Consider the following 22618-nt stretch of genomic DNA (forward strand, 5'->3'; position numbering starts at 1 on the left):
TTCTCCTCTTTGCACCCTTTTCTGTTTTTATTAAACTATTTTTCTTTTTTTTTTAAACACACTTTTCCCTCTTCTTTCTCTCTCCGTATCAGATGTTTTCTCCGTCCTCTTCCTTAAATTCTCGGCCCCTCTGTAAATAAGCATTCCTACAGTTTCTGTACATTTGTGTGTTACACATACTTATACACATTAAGTATCATACTTAATTATTAGCTTGTTATGCTTTTCTTGTTTTTTAGAAATTTGAAATGTCCTCCAGTATTGTAATTTACTCACTTGTACAAAAAAATTAAAGATTTTATCATTCATCTGGGCTTTGGAAATCTATTTATCTTCTCCTGGAAAACAATTAAATCTCCTTTGACCTAGAAACATACTGCATATTATAATGCTGGTAGTTGATAAAATTTTCACTTTAGGTTTTACGTTTTCAGTTGTATTAATCCCTGACAGTAAATCCAGGATTATCTCAAATGTATAACCTACAAAAATTAAAGGTAAATTTAACTACTTGTTTTTGACTTTTGTAAAAAAAAAACAAAAAACAAAAACTCAGTGCTTATACAATTTTATCTCAAACATAGTATATGACAGGAACTAAATGCAGTTTTTTAGAGCATTGTTTTCCTGAAACTGGTGTCTCGGTGTTGCAGATATTAGTGTGTGCAGGCATTTCTTTCCAACTTTCATCCTGACCCCCCCCCCTACATGCTGCTCCTCTCTTGCTTCACTCTCCTCCCTCTATTCCTCCTCCCTTCCATCCAACTCGGGATTACTGGTTTACACATAATCTTCTGTTCAACATCAGAGAGCAGACTTTTCAAAATCTCTGTAATCTTTCCATCTCTATGGGTTTGTCTGTGCATCGCCAGTGAGGCTGTGCTTGTAGTAGCTTCTGCTATACATGAATTGCATTAAAAATTTTTGTCTCTCAAAAGTTTCTGACCAAAGAAGTTTAAAAAAGGAAACATGTTTATGAGCAGCATGTTTCTCTATAGAACATGCTGTTCTTTCAGGAATACATGCATCGTCCTCTGAAACGAACTGTTCGCTAAGATGATGGTTTTCAAGTTAATATATAAACAATAGAATAGAGGAAGCATTTCTTTCCATTTGCAAACAAAGTCATACATTTCTTTCCTACTATGAGGCACTGAGAAATACCCAGAAAAATGCAGGCTTGCATGTGAACGAGATACATACACAGATACATACGTTGTAGGCTTAGCGTTTTGATATGTGTGGATTTCTTTGGACCTTGAGCCCAATCAGTACATCCCATGTTCACAGAGAGTCAAAGTGGACGACGAGAAAGAAAGGATGTGTTTGCTTACATTGACCTTCTCCACCTTAGTTAAAGTGTCTTTCCTTTTCAGATTTTCAGCCCTTTCAGTTGATACGTGTTACTGATTCCCTAACAAGGTGAATCAACTCGGTCCATGGCTTCCCCCATCTCATCCATCTCTCTCTCACAGTCCTCACACCCCTCAGGGCCACAGCCTCCTACTAAAACCAAAGTTGGTACATCCCCATTTCCCACTCCGACTACGCTGCCATTTGGAGCCCACGCCACATCAATCATCCCATCTGGACATTGCAATAGGCCACTGACAGAGTAGAGCCCTCCCCCTGGGACCACCTCGTCATAGGATGGAGCGTGAGTGGTGGCTCTGGCTTCCTCTAAACGTAGTCTCTGTCTGCGGCGAAGCTCGATGATGGTCTTTGTGTATGAGTTGAGCGTGACGACAGCAGCTCCCATGCAGCAGCTGAAGGACACCCAGGCGAGACTAGGAGCAGGGAATTTAACATAGTTAGGAGATGAGAAATATCAAGCTTGTAGTGAAACATTAAGTCCTGAAAGCTTAAATCATATCTGGCACCTACGCAAATGACCAGCCGTAGTCCCAGGATTGAGGCCTCCAGTCCTTGGGGCCCACAATTACTGTCATCTGAAACACTGTGGTGTACATCATATGTGCCACCATCCCAAGAAGACCTACACAGGAGGTGAAACAGACAAAATTAATCCAACATAAACCGGAAAGATCAGAGGAACATGCAAAAAAATTGATATATTATATCTGAATATGCAGAGGCGGGTTACAAAATAATGTAAAAGTGAGCATTAGACTGAGTCTGACCTGATAACACAGTGCAGATAGCTGCATAGGCATTGATTTTTAGTGAGTGCATCTCTTTATGGGAACACAAGACTTCCAGCCACATGAGTAAGAACCCCATTCCCAGCAGACCGATGTATGTAAACTCAGAAATAACTGACAGCCAGAGCACACCTGCAACATGTCAACAACAGTGTGAGCACACTATCACAAGCTAACTTTTAATCAAATGGCAACATGGCGATATTAAGGCAGGAGACTGTTAAGCAGTTCACAGCTCACCTTGAGTTTCTCCTGGAGTTAAGTCTATAAAGCTGCGACACTTCTCCCCTGCCAACAAAATGTCATGATTTAAGGATAAAGTTTTGTAGTTGAAAGTGAAAAACATCAGCTTTGATTAACAATCCAAGTTGAAACCAAACGGCAACCAAAAAAATGAACTGCACAGGTGTGCCTCTTACCATCACTGTGTTTTTCACAGCTTTCCCAGAAGCCCGTGTGGAAGTATCTAAAAGCAAACTTGTCTTCGCCCGTCTCCCATATGTAGTGGACAGCGTTGGCCAGCTGCCTTTGTCTGATCTTAGCCAGCTCCTCTCTCCTGGCTGGAGATAGCGTGCGGTTGTATGGGTTCTGAGTGGGACTCTCTGAGAGGGTGACAGTGGAAAAAAGCTAATTTAAGGTTCGGTTCTGCATCTGCTCATTCTTAATGTGGTCAGAGTATAATCCAGCCTTCACTAGGGGTACGTTCTGTCTCCATGTAGTTTCTCACCATATGATGCAAATATTTAACAAATTCAGGAAATGTTGTTGGTGAGGCGTGAGTATTAACAGCGGATCCACTGACTGTCAAACACATAATGCAAGAAAAGGCAGTGAGAACATATAAATGACGAGGGAGTTAGACAGCAGAATAGCGGGTATCAAATTGAGGGGTAGGCATGTAAAAGTATGTGTCGTTAAAAAGAGAATGGTTAGGGGTAAACACAAAAGTCCCGCAAGTCTGCTAATTATACCGGTGCCTCAAAATCAGCAAGCCTCTGTGTACATGCAGTCTTGTCAGTGTTCACTATGATGTGCCAAACACGTCCTCAGGTTTAGAAGCATAAGGGAGAGTTAAATCGACGCACTGTACATAGTAAAAATGAAATATTTCTGTGTGAGTTCACAAAGCACGTGTAGTGTCAAAGATGATTGTTTTATGCAATAAGAGCTGTCAACAACTAAACCTTTAGAAGCAACCTCACACCCCACAGATTAATACTAAGCCATAACTGAGTACACTGTGGAACAAAGGTATTGGGGGGAAAGGAGATTAAAAGTAAGGACAATTGCTTTCTAACAGTTCAGTGTCAGAAAGCCTCATCCACTTTATTGTGTAAGCCGATCCACCAACGCAAACAATCTCAGTGTGCCTGAGGAGCAGATTTGAATTCTCTAGATACCGTTTAACTTAGGATAGAAGCATAGCCTCAAAAAGCATCTAGGCATGAAGGTTCAATCTTAAACTTTAAAAACGTGGTTTTAACAGTGTTACCTAAGAGTCCACCTGTTGAGCTTTTTTTTTTTCAGCAGAGCTTTCTTTTCAGCAAACTTCCCCCAGATGGAGTTTACTTCAGATGAAGCAGATGGAGTTTGCTTCAAGCAAAGCTGCCTCCATCTGCTTTACATGAAGCGTTCCACTGAACACTGAGAACCAGAGAGAAGCTCCAGAAAAAATGTAAATTATTTTGACAAATCTGTCTAATCAAATCAAATCTTATCTATTGTCTATAAATGATAGAAATCCCTAATTAAATCCTATCTTATTGTATTGCGTTGGCGATTATACAACCTACTGCAATAAAACGCAATGAAAGACAGCATGTTTGCTTTTGAAGGTGTATCATAAGGCTGTGGCTATGATTGGCAGTACCTTTCTACTTACAGTTAAGACTTTCAAATTATCCCAGACTCTTCAAGTGGCAAAATGCCAAGATAATATCACAACTGTTTACATAAGAATGAATCCAAGAATTTTTGCTGTTACAAGCAAATTGTGACATGTCTGTGAACATGATGCAGCAGACTCTGGATTAGTCACCAGTGTATTTTCCCAACTTCTGTGCAGCACAGAAATCGACTCAGATTTGATTGTTTGCTTTTTCTTTTAGTCCAAGTCAAAACCTGATGTTCTTAAATACTCCTGAACACTACTATGAAGCATAAGCATTTCCACATGGTCCCACATTTCATGGAATGTCTAAAGGTCAAAGGACGATGCACTTTGACACTGAATTTCTGCTTACGCCCTAAAGATTTAGTGATGCTATTTCAAAACTATACTATAAAATATGATGACTCACAGATCATAAAAGCATAAGTCTTAATAAACAGGTACACGATAAAAGGTTAAAGGTTACCAAAAAGCAATCCAAACATACAATGCGATGAAAAAAATATTTGTCCCCTACTGATTTCTTTCTTTCTTTTTTTTTGCATTTTGGTCACACTTACATGTTTCATCAAACAAATAATAACATTAGACTAAGATAACCTGAGCAAATAAAAAAAAAGATACAGTTTTTAATTGATGATTTAATTTATTAAAGGGAAAAAGTTATCCAAATCTACCTTCCCTTATGTGGAAAAAGTAATTGTGCCCTAAATCAAATAACTAGTTGTGTAACCCTTGGCAACGAAAACTGCAATCATCATTTGCCACGATTGAATTTTGAACTTTGACTAGGCCACTTCAAAACTTTTATTTTGTTTTGGGGGTTTTGAACCATTACTGATATGTTTTATTGTCCTGCTGCATAAGCAAAAATTCAAACTGATGGCCGGACATTCTCCTTTAGCACTTTCTAATAGAGAGCAGAATTTATTGTCCCATCAATTACACCAAACCGTCCAGGTCCTGAAGCAGCAAAGCAATCCCAGACCATCACACTACCACCACCACGTCTGACTGTTGGTGTGATGTTCTATTTATGAAATGCTGTGTTAGTTTTACTCCACATGTAACAGGATTCAAACCTTCAAAAAAGTCCCAGCATTGTCTCATTAGTTCACATAATATTATCCCTAAGGTCTCGGGGCTCATCTAAAGTTTTTCTTTGCCGAATGAGAGATGAGCCCTTGTGTTTTTTTGGTCAGCAGGAGGTTTTCTCCGTGGAACTTGGAACTAACACTGACCTTAACTGAGAGACGTGAGGCCTGCACTTCTTTAGATGTCGTTCTAGGTTCTTTTGTGACCTCTACAATGAGTCGCTGATGTGCTCTTGGAGTAATTTTAGTAAGCTGGCCACTCCTGGGAAGCTTCACCACAACAGTGGTGAAGCTTCTCCATTTGTGAAGTGTTCTCCATTTGTGGATAATGATCTCACTGTGGTTCACTGGCACTCCAAAGCCTTAGAAATTGCTTTGTAACCCTTTCTAAACTGATAGATGTCAATGTGTTGGCTTTTGAGATCTTTTAGCCTACTTCACTTTATTGACAGGATCTATTTAAATGATCTCTTGATTCAGGTTTTGATAGCTTTTAACAAGTGAAATTAGCATCTGAAAACTGCATTTTGTGTTTACTCTGGTTATCTTTGTATAATATATTAAAGTTTGTCTGATCTGAGATATTTAAGTTTAACAAATATCCAAACAACTAAGAAATCAGGAAGGGAGTAAATTCTTTTTGACAATGACACTGTAAGTGTATGTACAATACATTAACAGTAAATAAATACAGAACTCCTTTGGATATGTTGAGTTTCCTACCTGTGGTGTAAGGCTCACTGTTGTTCTGACCACAGTTCTTCATTTTGACAGGCGACAGGCAGAGGGGCTTGACCACCTTGTGAGTGCCCTCACACCAGTAGGAGGTGCAGAGAGCCAGGATAGAGAGGGCCAGAGCCAAAGAGGTCAAGGTGAGGGAGAGCAGGGAGCGAGAGCGACGGGACATGCGTTCCAGCATGGCCACGTGGGAGAAGACGGAGGTACGGGTGGGGTCAGATACAGAGAGAGGAAGGTCAAAGTAAGACAAACAGGGGACAGAAAGGGGCAAGGCACACGCGAATAGCAGGACAGAAGGTATGAAAACAGCCACAGATGGAGCTGAGAGGGTGGGACAGATGCTTTGTGGGGGTTTTAAGAGGTTATGGGTGGCCAGGTTTAAAAAGAAAACAAATAAAAACGTGATGTAACAGTAAAGAAAGAAGATAAGAAAACAGATGGGGAACGATATTGTAAAGTCAGTGGGATTAACAGAAAGGAAGATAAAGAAAGAGAGAGAGCAGGGAGCACGACAAGATGCTCTGATTTTGATACACGTGGGAAAGAGGGACAGAAGGAACAAAAAAATGAACAAGAGGAGATTTAGGTGGATGATTTGGGCACAGTGGGAGAGAACCGAGGGATTCCAGGATATTACTCTTTGTTGCCCTGACTTCTTCAGTATGAGGAGCGATTGATTCCTGTGGGAACAGATACAGACATGCGTCCTCTGAAATCAACACTCGAAGCCCTTTTTTCTGTATTAGATCAATTGAACTGTATCAAAAAAGCTTCTACAAATACTAGAATTTATTAATAAAACTTGTATGTCTAAAGAGGACATCAAATAGATTCCTGAACTTATTATTTTGCAAAAAAAAGTTAAATGAAATTGTGAGCAAGTGAGCATAAAAAAGAAAACAGAGGGTAAAAGGAAATTGCCCAAATAATGAAATCTAGCTTTACACTGTCAATCACTGCCTGAAGTCACATAAGTCCTCCAGCTGTTTAAAGGGGGGTTGTGAAAGGCTGAGTAATGTGTACTTTCCTGTGACCCCGGCTAACATATCTGTGCTTCCTGATTAACGCACTCAGGCCCGAGCCTGCCGCTCATTATAAACTGTGGGCCTTAAGTGGAAGGCACGATGCAGGGGAGCAAAACACTAGATTACTTTTTTGATGAAATTATAGATAAGCCAGAGATCTAAATGAAATTTTACACGTAATCCCTGGAAATCTGCTTTAATCTGTTTTTGTTAGGTGTGTTTTAGTGTGAAGTACACTTTGACCATGTCTGCTGCCAATCTTTCTCTCATGCAATGTCCCCCTGTCAGCTCACAGCCCCTGAAACACAACACAGATCAAATCAGGTGAATGTAGCACATCACTCATCCCTTAGCAAGGTTTCTGTCATCTGTACTGCTGGAAATAAAACTCCATCAGTATGATAATACGCTTAATGACCATTGGAGTGTTACTGAGGCAGTTAAAGCCAATGCTCAGCAGAGATAAGGCTTTCCTAAATACTTGCATTGCATTTATTCTCAGATGTACATTATGTCCTTTCACAACTGCACATCTTTTAAGCACTGTTTGTTTAGATTACCGCTCAGTGCGTCACACCATCACAGAGATGCCAGTTTAATTCATTCAGCACTGAAACAATTACCACACAAAGCACCTAGATAATCTGTGTGAAAGTCTACCTCTGCGTATTACTGATGGTTTAACAGCAGCCAGTGACCAAGTATTGATATTTATAAGATTATGTTTGAAATGGTTACTCTTAGCATGAACCTTACCATGTCGACTGTTGCTAAGACAATAAATATTTTCAGCCTTTACACGTCAGTAACTAGCTGATGCATCATTTTCCAGTTTGCTCAATTTTTGCAGACGTCGATCCAAAATAAGTCGTTCAGTTTTTGTTCACAAATGACAAATTTAATTGAACACTCAGTGTAATAACGACGGGGTTTTTTTGCTATGTGTAAATATTAGAGAAATTATGTTTTTGCAATTGCTGATGAAGAATCCACAAATGACTTCAGAACAAATTATTTTTAAATAAGTAAAATACCTACCAGACTTTGTTCTCGCCCTCTGTAGTCTTTCATGTCCATCATAAAACATATTTCACTGCCTTGCAGTGAACTTACATTGTGGTTTTTCTCTGCCTTCTTCATAAGCCCTTAATCAAAAAGCTCGTTCATAACTTTAGTTCAGCTGCTCCATCTTGAATACCCTCTCTGTTGCTACTCTCTTCATCTTTTCTCTGTGCATCAGTTTTCCTCCTCCAGTGTGAGCATCAGTGGCCCTTACCTCTCTGGCTGCAAGCCCCGTGTAATCCTCCTCCGATGGAGATGCGAACCGATGGAGTGACTGCATGTCTGTCTCCAAGCCACTCTACTCCCTTTACTGTCTTTCTTGGTAATTTATGACACAAACCCACCCTGAATCATGTAATCCCTCTAAGTCCATCTGTTACTACAGTGCCCCCTCTCTTCCCGTGTCTGTCCCTTTTCAGCGGTGGCCTTCACTAACCCTCCCTAAACTTTAATCAGCAGTTTAAGTTCCACTGCATTACAGCTCTATTTTATTTATTTTTATTAACATTATAGTACCTTATATACATTTCCCCAGATTAGCAACAGCACAAAAAACAAGAACAGTGTCAAGACTTTTATGATATACACAATAATTTATTTACAGTGTATTTACAAAAAAAACTGTAAGACAGCAAACAGCAAAGGGGAAAGACAACACTATGTTGTCGTGTTTGTGAAGTTAAGGATGGGGATAGGAGGGAAAATGTAGTTGTAGAAAGCAGCTAACCCCAGGCTTGAGATTTACAATAATGTAGAATCAGCTTGCCATCACTTCCAAAACACTGAAAGACAAAGAGACGGGAATACAAACGTTGAAGTTAAACTGTCAAACACAGGAGTGAGCTGTCAACAAAGTCTAAAATCAGTGTTAACTGCTGTTGTGACATCAGAAAGGACCTTTTAACTAGATATTGATCTAGCAGTGAGAGCAGAGAGGTGATCAGCTAACCACTGATCTAGACTTTGACGTTTTTAGTGTTACTTGTTAAGACATTTACCAGGGGTCAAGGATTTAAGATTATGTCACAGAAGGCTTGTCTCTTATTGCACCCTCTGCTGGTAGAAGCTCTGCATGACCTGTCCAGTCACACAGGCTGAACCTGCAGAAACAGGTCTATAAGTTTCATACGTTTTTGGACATTGACTGTTTTCTCCCCTCTGTTAATTTTGCATCTATACTCCACCACAGTGGATTTTAAATCAAGAAAACAAGATGTGATTGAAGTGCAGATGTCCAGCATTAGTTTAAGGGGTTCAACAGAAGTTTTCATTAACTGCCTAGGAACCACAATGATTTTTATACAAAGACTTCCAGAGTAGTCACCAGGTGAAGCAGGTTCCCTTGTTATTTAACGACAAATTAAGTAGATAAAAGATCTGGAGTTATTTCCAAGTGTTGAACATGCATTTGGCAGCTTTTCACTGGAACTCTTGATAAGATGTCCAAACAGTAGTTCATGCAAGTAAAGGAAACTATCATTAGGCTGGAAAAACAAAGTAATGCCATCAGAGAGACAGCAAAAAAAATTTAGGAGTGGTTAAGTTAATAAAAAGGAGGAATCAACTGGTCAGGCAACACCAAATGGCCTGAAAAAACAGACAACAACTGAAGTGGATAAAGCCGTAGCATTGTTCAGGTCCACAAGCAAGAGACAGTTTCATGAAAAGGAATGTAGAGGCTTTACAATAACATGTAAACCACTCAAGAACAAGAAGGTTTGATTAGATTCATTTGTATCAGAACAATGGGAAGAGAAAAGTATGGAGAAGGAAAGAACAGCTTACGAAGCATATGACATTATCTGGTGGAGGAAATGCCAGTGGAAGCTGGTCACTGGTGTTTACTGATGATGTCACTGCTGGTAGAAGGAGCAGGACAAATTGTGAAGTGTGCAGGGTTACACTCTGCTCAGAGTCAGCTAAATGCTTCAAAACTTTGCAGACAGCACTTCACAGTCCAAATGGATAATGACCCAAAACGTACTGCAAAAGTGACTCAAGAGTTTCTCACGGCCAAGAAATTAGATATACTTCAATAGCCATGTCAGTCGCCTCATGACAACCTGATAGAGCAGATTTTCAGTTATTAGTTGTGGAGAGAACCACAATGAAGCAGCAACTGGCTGCAGTAAAGGTCAAAACGCTTAAGAGAGGAAACACAGCATTTAGTGAGGTCTCTGGGTTCTCAAGCTCAGGCAGTCTCTGACTACAAAGGATTTTCTTTCAATTACTAAAAACAATACTTATATTTAAAATGATGTTCATTTGTCCAATTAATTTTGCGCCTCTGAAAATGGATTCTGTATTAAAAAAAACAAAAAAACAACAAAAACAAAAAAAACTCTTGAGTTAAAGCTGAAAGTCTGCACTTCAGTCACATTTTGATTGTTTGAGTTAAAAATTAATTGAGCTGATGTACAGAGGCAAAAAAGTGTCCAAAGAAGTTTGGACCGAGTTAAATACTTGCCTAACACCAGCGCTACTGATGTAATATTTCAGTGAAGACCAACTCGGTCTGTAACTCCAGACTGTGCGCTATTAAATTAATGAAACAACAGGGAACATAATGTTGTTGATAAACTGTATGTCTGTGTGTGCTGCCACATTTAAAACTGTGCATATACTCACATCAAAGAGGACCCCTACTTCTTGATCCGGTGAGGGGGCAAAAGACTGGTTAACATAGATGAACTGAGAAAAAAAAAGATTTCGTTTTCATAATTGGTTTTTAAATCATGTCCATTATAAGACTTCAGAAATTAACAAGCTGGTAGAAAAAATGTCATGCTTACTAGTTGTTCATTGGCATCAAGCTTGAGGAAGCGAGATATGAATTGTGAAAGAGACTGTACTGTTCTCCCCCTGTCCACTGCCCACTTCTTTGTTTTCATTATAGGAGTGTCTCCCACTGCCTTCAACAGCACATCGACTATAAAAATGAAGAAAACAAAACTGAAAGTTATTCAACAGTGTTGCAACGCTGACTGGCACAGGCAAATCTCAACTTGAATTTACAGTGGAATTTCTGGAAAGGTGCAGTCACTGATGCATAGACACTATGGTGGAAAAACAAAAACACTGTAAAGGCAAACCCTCATCCCAAGTAAACATCCACCTATGCAACTAAGCCAGTGCTGCACAGAGTTCAAAAATGTTATTTTCCCCCAATAGTGTTTTGGTGAAATATCAAACACTCCCCTGTGGAAATTTTAATTTCATATTGCTCTAGGTGTTGTTGTTTTTTGTGATGTGTTTAATGTGGAATGTGCATAATAACCGCCTTTAACTTCTTGTCTTCGTGTTCTTTCACATAAGCTTTTCTGAAGGGCAGAACCCCCCCCCCCCCAAAAAAAAAAAACCCCAAACAGTGCCTAAGCTTAAACATAACCTCTAATAGTAATATAAACAACATTCAACACCCAGATCTAATTCAATTACTAAAATCTAGTTATAAGTTACTATGACCTCATTTATTTGTTTCATTAAATTTTAGGCAGGGTATTGCAAAATTGAAATTAGATGTCTGGCTACATACAGACTAAGCTGTCTCTTTACCTCATTTTAATTTAAATTTCTGTTGTGGTATTTGTGCAAATTAGTCCTGCAAAACTACGCAGGTTAAGTGAGTTATTATCTTTACTTTTCTTATTTTCTTTACTCTTGAATGTTTCCAGTGCAGTAGGTCTCAAAAATGAAAAATATGCATATATTTAACGTTATTTCCGTAGTTATAATTGATATAACATCTGCAAACTCCAAATTTTGTTCATTAGACTGTCTACTCATATTTCTGGTAAATCCAGCAGGAAGGTTGAAGGAAAGTATCATTTTCTTCATTTTTGTGACTAGGAAGTTCATGTTAAAAAGTATTATAGTCATTATAGTCAGCTATATATCATTCAAAAATAGTTGCTGTTTTTCTCTTATTACCTATTATTATTACTTTCATTAGTATGTTCTTAGTATGGAACTTTGAACTGCTTGAATTGTTTTTTGTACAACAAGGAAATATTCAGACCTTTTTAGATCAGTCCCAAATTACAGATCTTGACTCACTTTTATGGCAAGAGAGGCCAGTGAAAACATCTGGCTTATCTTTTATAGTTTTTCCATGTTCGAACATCGCCTAAGTGAGTATCCTGGGAGTGGATTGACGGACAATTTATTAAAACAAATATATGTTTAAAAGTATTTGATTTATGAAGCTAATATTTTAACAGCAGTGGTTTGTATATATATGAAAACTTTGGAGCTTAACATTTTTAGGCAAATGGAGACAGTTGAGCAGCAAATGTAAAAGAAATTATGAATTGAGATGGAATGTTCTATTTTTAGTGGTATGTTCAAAGTAAGCGCACATCGGGAGCTAACAGAAAAAGTTATGTTTTTAGAGTTCATATTATAAAGTGATATCAATCTTTTAAAGCCTTTTAATTTCCCCTTTGTGTAGATCAGAAGATCAGTAGTAGCTGTTGTTATTCCTTTTGCAGTCCAGGATTTGACTCTATAAACTATTTTATTAGGTTTAAACTCACAGTCTTAGGCACACCATGCAAGTTTTATATATTCTAGTTTATGTTCTCTTCTTAACATATCCCAGATTTTCAGCTGAGACTTGATCCATGGATTTTGTGACATTTTAAGAGTTTTGAGCCAAGTGTAGCTCCTTAAGATCCTTGTTGCATTTGCACGCAGAATATGTTGCTATTGAGATGACTGGTTAGTATATTTGATCAAATATGGCAAACAGAGACTTCCTGTGAACTATGTAACATATAAGAATACAAAATATATGTAATGTTTATTAGCATTAGCTTCAGCTGTTCCCCAAACCGGCAGTACCACTTGCTAGAAAACGACGTGCTTATTGGTTGAAGAGAGAACATGCTTCCACCCTAGTGGCCGACTTTCACTGTCAATCATATTGTACGTCACACATCCGGATGTGTTTTCTTTAGCATTAGCAACAGTCATCAGAAACACAATTGTTTTTCCGTAACTGAGAAGTTATTTTCCGCTCTCTTACTTTTCTTCTTCTCGTCATTTGTCGTCGAGTCGTCTGACGGCGGCTGTGTTTCTTCTTTCTGCGTCTCTGTTGGGGACTCTGCAGTGTCAGACATCTTCGGTTCACCACTCCGGGTTACTTTATGGTTTCCAACCACCTCAACATTTGCATAGCAGCGGCGGCTATTGGCGCAAAAGAAGCGTCAATCTCTACAGCTCGCAATACTATTGGTCAATAATCGCTCCCAGGAAGGCAGCGCCTGTCAAAGAAAGGCTGAAGCCGAAGTTGAACTCCGTGGTCTTCTTAGCTTCGTGCTAGGTTAGTTTTTATTTTTACATCCGACTATAGATGCTATTAACTCTTTAATAACAAATTTACTTGTTTATTTATTATTAGTTAATATGATTACATATACGCAATTTTGTCTGCAATGTTAAATTCGGTCGTTCTTTTTTCTATTACAAGTAAAACATGTAAATGTTTTATTTGGTTTACACAGGCGACGTCACATGGGAAATAATACTTTAACCTGACAGTTAAAGTTTCTGCAGTCCCCTTCAGCCTGTTACCCACTACTCTCTACCTCACCTCTGGACTATTAAAGCAACAAGAGTAAGTGACATTTCTCATGCTTTAATTCGCTAAAACGAGCCATGATCTTAGCAAATTCCTTTGAGTCTAGCTGTCTTTGAGTTGTCACTGGTGCCTTTGTTATCAAAACAGTGCAATATCAAAGAAGGAAATAATGTCCTACAAGGAAGAAAATGCACCATTTTAGACTCATGCTGACAGGTTAGCTAGAGTCTATGATTGTCCAAATAATGGTTAAAGACAGCAACAAGCAGCTGTGCTACAGTTGTAAACTATAAAACTTATAAGGTTTCACCTTTATAAATTTTACTTCAAATTTCTCTGATGATAGTACAAAATTGTATTAAATCTACCTGAATGCCTTCTGTGACCTTGCTCTTGTAGTGGCAAACATTGGCAGGCTCTCCACCAAGGATGCAGTGCTTTTCCTGTGCGATATGCAGGAGAAGTTCAGACCCAACATCTTCCAGTTCACCAACATTGTCAGCAATGCAGCCAGACTGCTCCAGGTTGGTTCTCCTCATCAGCACAGTTGTGGAGGATGAATAATTTGGACAGTCTGAATCAGATTTGCCAGGTTTCTCCTCTTCTCTGACAGGCCAGTCGTATCCTGGGCATCCCCCCCATTTTGACAGAGCAATATCCTAAAGGTCTTGGGCCCACAGTACCAGAGCTGGGAGCTGAGGACCTAAAGGCCCATGCTAAAACTTCATTCACCATGATGATAGAGGAGGTGCAGAAGGAGCTGGAGGCCCTGGGGAACCCCAAACAAGCCATACTGTGTGGAATAGAGGCTCATGCCTGTATCGCTGTAAGACACAAATGTGATTCAGCATCTGCGCCGTTAAAACAAGACAAAATCTTTTCATTGACTTGGGTTTTTTGAATAGAGTGACATTCAGTATCTGTTATTCTGAGCATACAATTATTCAATGAGGCACCAACTCTTTCATATTTTTCAAATGTATATTTTATATGCGAAGCATAGTTGTAGTTATCAGGAGACAATTATATGGAGACGTTAGTCTTCAACTGGATTCTCTAACATGCACAAACAATGCATGTCACATCAGTATGTGTCTTATCAGTTGTTCCACAAAAGAAGCAACAAGCAGTTTATCTGTGACCCGCAGAAATGACAAATATAATAATTTAAGGTGCACTTGGATGCATGCATTAACCGTATATTGTATCTTCATAATGTGGGCCAAGTGTTGAGTTTTAATCACAAAAACAGAGTGGTGGAGGTAATGATGTTAGGTGATTATTAATTTATTACACTGTCATTAAGTAACATAAATATGTAATTTTGTAACTGTGTTTGACTGACTTTGCAGTTTTAGTTGACAAATAGAAAACTTTCCTCCTTGTCTTTTGCTCAGTGCACAGCTTTTGATCTGCTCGAGAAGGGGATAGAGGTTCATATTGTAGCTGACGCCGTGTCATCCAGAAGGTATCGGTGTATTTGAACAGTATTTTTTCATTGCAGTAAGAGATGTCACACACACGGAATGAGTGTGCCTTGGGGAAGTTACATGTGCACTTTACTATAACGTTTTCACTTCCCTCCTCAGCCAAACGGATCGTTTGTTTGCTCTGTCACGACTGAAACAGAGCGGAGCATACCTCACCACCACAGAGGCTGTTCTGCTGCAGCTGGTTCAAGATGCCAAACACCCCAACTTCAAGGAGGTACCTGCTACAGATGCTTCCTGTCGCCCTCCTGACTCAGTATTGTTTAGCTTAGTTTATTCAGTCAACACATATTAAATACCATAAACAGTTGGTGGTCAATGTACAAAATAGACACTGAATAGGCTTAACCCCCTAACAAAAAAACAAAACAAAAAACACAATAACTACAATATTAACACAAATTCCTTTAATGTTTTTTTTTTTAATCCTTTTCTTTGGTGAGGAAAAAAAAAAAAAAAAAAAAAGAAATGCACTTCAATCTGTTGCCAGTAAACCTAATTAGTTGCAAAATGTTCCTCCAGCTGTTTTAATTCCAACCCTTTGTTTTCCCCCATCCCAGCTTTTTGGAGACAGTTTGCTGTCATCAAATTCAAAATGACTTTCTTTTCTTGCAGTGATACAGCATGTCAGTTTAAATGTTTGATGATGTCTATGCTCAGACATGCATAAGATAATGTTTTGGCATTCAGGGGCTGAATAAAAAAAAAAGGGAAAATTCAAACAGAGCTAAACATTAAAGTCACACAAAACAGACAAAAACACAAACAAAAACCAGGTGCAACAGAAATGGCCCATGCACGCTCTCCCTCTCTCTCACACTCACACACAATAAGCTGTTGTGAGTGGTAATAATTTGCGACTTATCCCTACTGACCCTTTGTTGTAAAGGGTGCAGCAATCAGACACCTGTTTTTGCGTGTGTGAACATGCCAAAATTTATAGGATTACATGACTAACCCACGTTGTAAACTGTGTTGACAGATTCAGAAGCTTCTGGCGCATCCATCTCCTGACACCGGCCTCCTTGCTTTCTTCAGCGCTCTGTAAAGAGACCCATGTCCTGCCATTGTGTACCACTGTAAAGAGCTGTACCAATAAAGCAATGCTGCTACTTTAAATCTGCTCTGTGTGTGTTTGTGTATATGAATCAGACCCTTGTACCTTGCATAACAGCTTGGACTTGTCTTAGTGGAAAATTCAGGTGCATTATCTGTAACCAGAACCTGACAGGCAGAGAAAAGGCAAAGAGGTGGAACCAGCTCCCAGAGGCGGTGCATAGAGTGATATCACGCAGAGGAGGAGTGAGTGACGTCATTCTGGTAAACCAGAAAGGGAGGGGAAGCAGAGAGAGGGAGGGAGAGAGAAAAAGGAAGCTGTCGGATAAGTTTTTTGTGTGTATATTTCTCCAAAGTTACACAAACTTTCACTAGCCGAAGGTATGACTGCAGGCCTGTGGGGACCGACATGCTGAGGACAGAGACCTGAAGGAGAGGACGTACAGCAGTTTGTTAGCAGCTGTGCACAGCTGATGACAACATAAGCCATTAACACTTCTGAAGGCCTTGGGCCTCGAGTGACCATACAGAGGTAAGTAAGTCATTCTTCCTTCTCATAAAATAACACAAGTAGTTGGAAATGGCACACATATATGCACTTATAGTCATGCTATGGCTTTGCTGGTGAGTGGAAACTTTCCCGAGCAGCACAAAGTGTCTTCTGTCTGAACTTACTGGTGTGTAATAGACGCTAGTTGGGAAGTACAGGAACAAGACTGCTGACACAGTTACAGGCAGAGGGAAATCCTCTGTGGGAGTGCTCAGTGTTTTGACTGCCTACTATATTCAGAGTAAGCAAAAAGTAAAAAGACTTGTTGATCCAGTACTTTCTCTTCTGATCCTTCAGACCCTGGACTGAGAAAAAAACAAAACAAACTAAAACTGAAAAATGTCCTCTGACTTGGACTCCAGTCTTACCAGTATTGACTGGTTGCCCCAGCTGGGAATCAGCAGCCTGCGCTCTGGGAAAGAGAGAGGAGGAGGAGGGGAGAAGGAGAAGAAAAAAGACAGAGGGAGGGAGAAAGGAGACTTTCTACCCTCAGTGCCGGACCCCTCCCCTTCTAACTGTAAAGGGAAACCCCCTCACAGCTATGCTACTCTAATCGCCATGGCAATAGCCGCTGCACCTGAGAGGAAACTGAGTTTAAATGACATTTACACCTGGATCAGTGACACTTTCCCCTACTACAGCCGGGCGGGCCGCGGATGGAAAGTAAGCTACAACATATTATCAGTGTGGGCGAGCAGTAATAATATGTCACTAAAGTGTAGTCAGTGTAACATCTGCTTTACTGGACATTCCTGACACATGTCATTCCCAACAGAATTCCATTCGACACAATCTGTCCCTTAATAAATGCTTCAGGAAAGTTCCTCGACCGCAGAACGACCCTGGCAAGGTGAGTTACTTCTACCTACTGTTGGAGTTTTCATCATTTGAGATTGATGACTGTTTAAAAGAGCATGAGTTCACAAACCTGTGGTGTCTTTCCAGGGTTCCTATTGGACAATGGATGGACCTTCAGACGGACATCAAGTGAGGGCACCTAAACGTTCCTATCCTGAAGAGGACGAGGAGAGAGAGGATGTATGTTTTTGGTTTTCGGGGGTTTTTTTTTTGTGACAAAACCTTTATTCTCCACCTGTCAAATACATAGAGGTTTAATGAGACCACATAAAGTGCAAACACAGGTGTAAATTATAGCCCATTAACGCTTAAAACTCTTAACCAAACCTCAAGCATGTGGCAGATTATTAAAACCGCCACATTTTTCTAATTATGCCATTATTTGCAATGTGTGAGAACATTAAGATGGACTAAGATATCAGTTTTGGTATGGCTACGTCTTATGAAAAGAAGTGTACCAATGAAATTAGCCTAACATGGCAGGCTCACCTGTGCTTTCCCAGGTCTTTAAAAGTAAAATAGGAGGCAGAGCGTTCAGCTTCCGGGCCCCTCCCCAGTGGAGCCAACTCCCAGTTTGGATTTAGGAGACAAACAGCATCTCTAGTTTTAAGATTAGACTCAGCAAACTTTCTTTTTTGATAAAAGCTGAGAGCTAAAAGGGAGTTGTTGTTTTTTGTTTTTTTTTTTGAAAGGAGGTAATTTCTGGCTGTAGTGGAGGTGCTCAGTCTTATTTAACATTTAATGTATAGATTAGCCTGCAGGATATTGACAACTTTTTTTTTGTTGCTGTTGAAAGTATTTATGCTGTGCTGTTACAGGTTCCTCAACTGCAGGAACTAAAAGCAGAGACAGGGCTCTCTCCTCATCAGCCTCAATCAGCTTCCCACACAGACCAACAGCTCTTTAACTCAGAGTCACTTGGAGCCATCCAGCAGCAGTCACCCCAGTCTGCCTCCCTCTCTCCTCCCCCATGCAAAGTACAGTCACTTTCTCACTCCTTTTATAAGGTTTACTTTAATTAAACAACACCTTGCTCTTCATAACACCTTATTCTTATCTTTACAGCAACCATCTCCCTACATGCCCACCTCTGTCTCCAGTCTCCCTGTCCCTCATCCATCCGTCTCGCCATCAGCGGTGCTCCCACCTGCAGCCCCTATGTCATCCATCACTTCTTTCCCACCTTCTCACCCACCTGGCCCCACTTTCTCCATCCCCCCTGCTTCTGCTACACCTCTGGCTCCTGCCAACATGTCTACAGCGTCTCCAGCTGCTCCCTCCTTCTCTGACGCTGCGCTGTCTTTTCCTGTGACTTCAGACCCTGTGTCTGTTCCCGCTTTCTCCTGCGCGCCTGATCCGACAGCTGTTCCCATTTGCATCGTCTCGGGACCCAATCACTCATCCGAACTGACTGTCCCATCATCAGCCGTCGCCCCTCCCGTCGTTTCAATAAACCCCCCTACTGATCCCTTGCTGCGTTTCACCTTTGACGAGCTCAACTTACCTGATCTGTATGCGTCTTTCAAGTCTCTGTTCAGGACAGTGCGCGAGAGGGGAGGCTCGCAGTGTAAGTGGCATGTGTGTATCTGTGTTTTGACTCTGTACAGTTTAGATTCTGCATAGATGGATTGAAGGAATTGCCTCTTTTCTTTCCAGCGGATATAGTTCCTCTGGCGATCCCAAATAATGACATTACCCCACTTCACACTCCAACTCTGCTACCCATGTCCCCCCATCCTGCAACCGCACAAATTGCACCACCTGCATTGGCTGCACCAGCTGCACATCCTGCCGACACTGAGCGCATTTCACAATTAAGTAAGTCTCATGTGACTTTCTCAAACCAGAAATGCATAAACTGTATAAAAGTTCAATGCTTCTAAAGTTGCCTTCTTGCCTTCCACTTGTAGCGGTGCCGGCTGACTGGTTCAGTAACCCAGATTCTCTGAAGGAGAGTGTCCGCATTGCCAGCAACTTAGACTGGGCAAACATAGACCTCACTGGTCACCCAGGTCTGTTTTGTTCTTGTTTAAATGGGCACATTAATCAATCATCAGGGTTCATAGATCTGTGGAGTTTAGAGTCGTGAGGACATGGGTAAAAATGTTTAATCAGCCAGTTAATAGAGTGATTGGAATTCAGTCATTTTGATCATTAATTCATCATTTAATTTAATTATTATTATTTATTTTGTCTTTTCTGGTTTCACCTTTATCTTTGTCACATGTAACACTGAAGTATTTAGTTTTGTATTTTGGAGTGATGGCTACATAAAGCGAGCAGTTAGAAGATTTCACGGCAGGCCTGTAAAAAGGAGATTAGGCAATTTTTCACAAATGATCAGCTGATTAGTAAAAGTAATTATTGTCCTAGATTACAGTCCTCTTTCACTGCGACCATTTGACATGAAATAGTGGTTAAACACAGACATGTTTCTGTGCTACGTACGTTGACGGGAAAACAAAAGATTGCAAAGAGTCCTCTGAAAAACCATGCACACATTTACAACTTCCATAGGATAAATATCATCCCTACACTTTTAATCAAATACACTTGATTAACTGATCCTAATCAAACATTTTGGAATTTTGTTTGTCTGAATCATTCAGTCAATCTCACAAACTTCCAAGAAGTGGACGTCCCAGCAAATCCCCCCCCCCAGGTGCAAGACTCAAGAACTCTGAGAACTACATCTCAGGCTCTACTGGCCTCAGGACGTTAAATGTTAAAGTTCACGGCTGTAAAATCTGAAAAACACTGAACAAGTATGGCTTGATTAGAAGAGCTGCCAGGAGAAAGAGTCTTCCCTCTAAAAAGAACATGACAACGCAGCTTATGAATAAAGAACCAAGGTTCAGTCAGACCTCAACCTGACTGAAAGGCTGTTTCATGTTAAATGGCTGCTGTGAAAAATGGCTGTCTGCAGACTGTGTGCAAGTTATTATTAAGCCAAGAAACAAGAGTTGTCGTAGCTATATTCCTCCAGTGTTTTTATTGTCATTTGGGCGGCCTGACTCTTTAGAAGTTAGACAAGCACATCATGCACACTAAACAATCAATCCAATCCAGTGAAAGCTTTGCTGTATTTTGTAAAGAAAGGCCTGTGATGTTTCATATTGTGCTTAAAAAGCCACAGACTGGACCTTCGTGCTCTGATCTGCTGTTTCATTTTATTTTTGCAGACCTTGTTCAGAGCATGAGACAGGCAGAGCTCTGCGACTGGGCTCTGGACCCGGCGGTCTTCACTTCCCTCTGCGACTCTCTGAACCGCTTCTTCACTCAGAAAGGCATGATCACCCCTGGGAATAACTCCCCTGTAGCCCCTGGTGCCCCTCAACCCTTACCAGCCTTTAACTTCAACCCACCCCCTACCCTCTCCAGCCTCACTCAGCCCTCACCCCTTCCCTACTCTTCAATAGCTCCCCCTGCCAATGGTGCACAACCACCGCGGCGGGCTCTGCCCATGCAGGGACCAGGTCTTCAGAGACCACAGCTAACACAGCCTGCAAGCACAGCCGGTGAGACCTGGACTTAAAAACATATTTTCTTCTTTACTTTTATGAAATAAGACAGGATGGGTTCATATTTTCCCCAAGCCTGTTTTAGAATAATCTTCCAGATCAGTGACATGTTTGTGCTATGAGAGCTATTTATGGAAACACTGAATTAAAAACAGTTTTTCTCCTAAGATTGAACAGAAATTGTTATAAATCTGGACAGCAGGTTTTGTCTGTTTAAAAGAAGTTGTTTAGATAGAAAAATATGATTTGACATTCTCTCACTTCCTTCTTGTTATATACTCAGTCCATGTGTCCTCTTTTTTTTTTCTTCTCAGCTGGGATTCATCCTCAGCCGATGACGCCACGACAGCGTCCCCCACTAAAGAATCTGCACAGCAACAGTGAGGAGATCCAGGACGACTTTGACTGGGACTCTCTGATTGTTTGACCCTCTCGCTCTGTGTGGAAACCCCAAAATGTTTTCGAGAAAATACTCTACTCTTTGCAGAAGCTGTCTCACTCTGTTGTACATGTTTAAAGCTTCTCTGACAGCAAGTATGGGATCGAGTTTGTCACATATGACTGAATGCCCCCCCCCCTCCCCCGAGGTTCAATAGTTATTTTTTCAATATTACTCAAATTCATATGCTGTAATACTGTTTGTTTAGCATATCCTATGTAGGTAGTTGGGAGGCTGGTGTCTATTGGATTGTAAAATACAGAACTGTGTAAAGGTCTTGAGCCTCACCTCATCTCTTTATGTTTTTCTTCCAAGGAGCCAGGCTTTTGTAAAAGTGTTCCTGAGCAGTAGTTCTCCAAGATTTCTGAAGGTCTTTCAGAGCTTTTCTTTGGACATTGGCTGCTTTTTTTTTTTTGATAACTCGTTTTCAGCCAAGTCCTTGTCCCTGACCATTTTCAGAAGAATGTTTTTTTTTTGTTTTTGGTTTAGCTACTTAACACTGACCTTTAAATCATTAAAAAGACACCAAACTCAAGGGATGAACCAGTGTTGTCTACACATAACTTATAAAGAACTCAATTTAAGTTGCATCTTTAGGCTCTTTGTTACTTGCTGCCTGTCACAGATAGGGATGGGTATCGTTTAGGTTTTATCCGATACCAGTACCAAACCAGCACTTTTGAAACAATGCCGGTGCTTAAAGAATGGAGAACACAAAATTGGTCCAAAAACCTCTCATGTTCAGCTGTTTTTTTGTAAAAAGATATCAATGTAAGCCTTTTCTGCAGCTATAGGGCATATATGGCATCACTCTTGGTTGGAAGCAGTGCTTAAACAATGGAAAAAACACAAACTTTGTCCAAAAACCTCTCATGTTTAACTGTTTTCCACTTTTTCTTTGGTCATTTTAGCCTTTTTGGCCAGGGTGAAGGGAGTATCTGCCATCAAACAAGGAGACAGCCTCATGTAACTATGACAGTGTTTGCTAGTTCACCTTACATGCATTAATTTAATAACGTGGTTAACCTACTCAACGTAAATTACCCATGAACAACATTAAGCTACTCACGCAGAGAAGAACGGCTGCTGCTGCCATCATCATCCGTCATCATTTCTGCTACACTGGCAGGGCTACGGGCCAGGACTCTCCT

At 40.3% G+C, this 22618-nt stretch overlaps 4 protein-coding genes across 5 annotated transcripts; 2 read left to right on the plus strand and 2 right to left on the minus strand.

Annotated features, from left to right (window-relative positions):
• Positions 1-258: 258 nt before the first annotated feature.
• LOC146377844 (germ cell-specific gene 1-like protein) lies at positions 259-8441 on the minus strand. Its single transcript, XM_084943346.1, has 6 exons — positions 5871-8441; positions 2582-2764; positions 2403-2450; positions 2142-2294; positions 1885-1996; positions 259-1787 (listed from the first exon to the last, which is right to left on the minus strand). The coding sequence occupies exons 1-6, from the start codon at positions 6064-6066 to the stop codon at positions 1415-1417; spliced, it is 1065 nt and encodes a 354-aa protein (XP_084799472.1). The 5' UTR covers positions 6067-8441; the 3' UTR covers positions 259-1414.
• A 90-nt stretch (positions 8442-8531) lies between these two features.
• On the minus strand, positions 8532-13105 carry atg12 (ATG12 autophagy related 12 homolog (S. cerevisiae)). The gene is made up of 4 exons (XM_084943351.1): positions 12999-13105; positions 10765-10901; positions 10601-10663; positions 8532-8754 (listed from the first exon to the last, which is right to left on the minus strand). Exons 1-4 carry the CDS (start codon positions 13090-13092, stop codon positions 8695-8697), a joined length of 354 nt encoding a protein of 117 aa, XP_084799477.1. The 5' UTR covers positions 13093-13105; the 3' UTR covers positions 8532-8694.
• A 74-nt stretch (positions 13106-13179) lies between these two features.
• On the plus strand, positions 13180-16162 carry isoc2 (isochorismatase domain containing 2). 2 transcript variants are annotated; one of them, XM_084943348.1, is made up of 7 exons: positions 13180-13295; positions 13477-13589; positions 13953-14077; positions 14167-14379; positions 14951-15021; positions 15143-15260; positions 16026-16162. In XM_084943348.1, coding segments are annotated over exons 2-7 (594 nt in total). In that variant the 5' UTR covers positions 13180-13295; positions 13477-13588; the 3' UTR covers positions 16092-16162. The 2 variants fall into 2 exon arrangements, with proteins under 2 accessions (XP_084799474.1, XP_084799475.1); XM_084943349.1 differs by having other exon boundaries at positions 13224-13295; positions 13443-13589.
• Positions 16163-16238: 76 nt separating this feature from the next.
• Positions 16239-22006, plus strand: foxj2 (forkhead box J2). Its single transcript, XM_084943345.1, has 10 exons — positions 16239-16631; positions 16947-17312; positions 17425-17499; positions 17595-17687; positions 18326-18484; positions 18573-19074; positions 19164-19325; positions 19418-19519; positions 20690-21025; positions 21343-22006. The coding sequence occupies exons 2-10, from the start codon at positions 16989-16991 to the stop codon at positions 21453-21455; spliced, it is 1866 nt and encodes a 621-aa protein (XP_084799471.1). The 5' UTR covers positions 16239-16631; positions 16947-16988; the 3' UTR covers positions 21456-22006.
• Positions 22007-22618: the final 612 nt, after the last annotated feature.

The sequence above is a fragment of the Perissodus microlepis genome, chromosome 11, assembly GCF_051167445.1.
Source record: "Perissodus microlepis isolate ML-2025 ecotype Zambia chromosome 11, ASM5116744v1, whole genome shotgun sequence".
NCBI classification, from domain to species: domain Eukaryota; kingdom Metazoa; phylum Chordata; class Actinopteri; order Cichliformes; family Cichlidae; genus Perissodus; species Perissodus microlepis.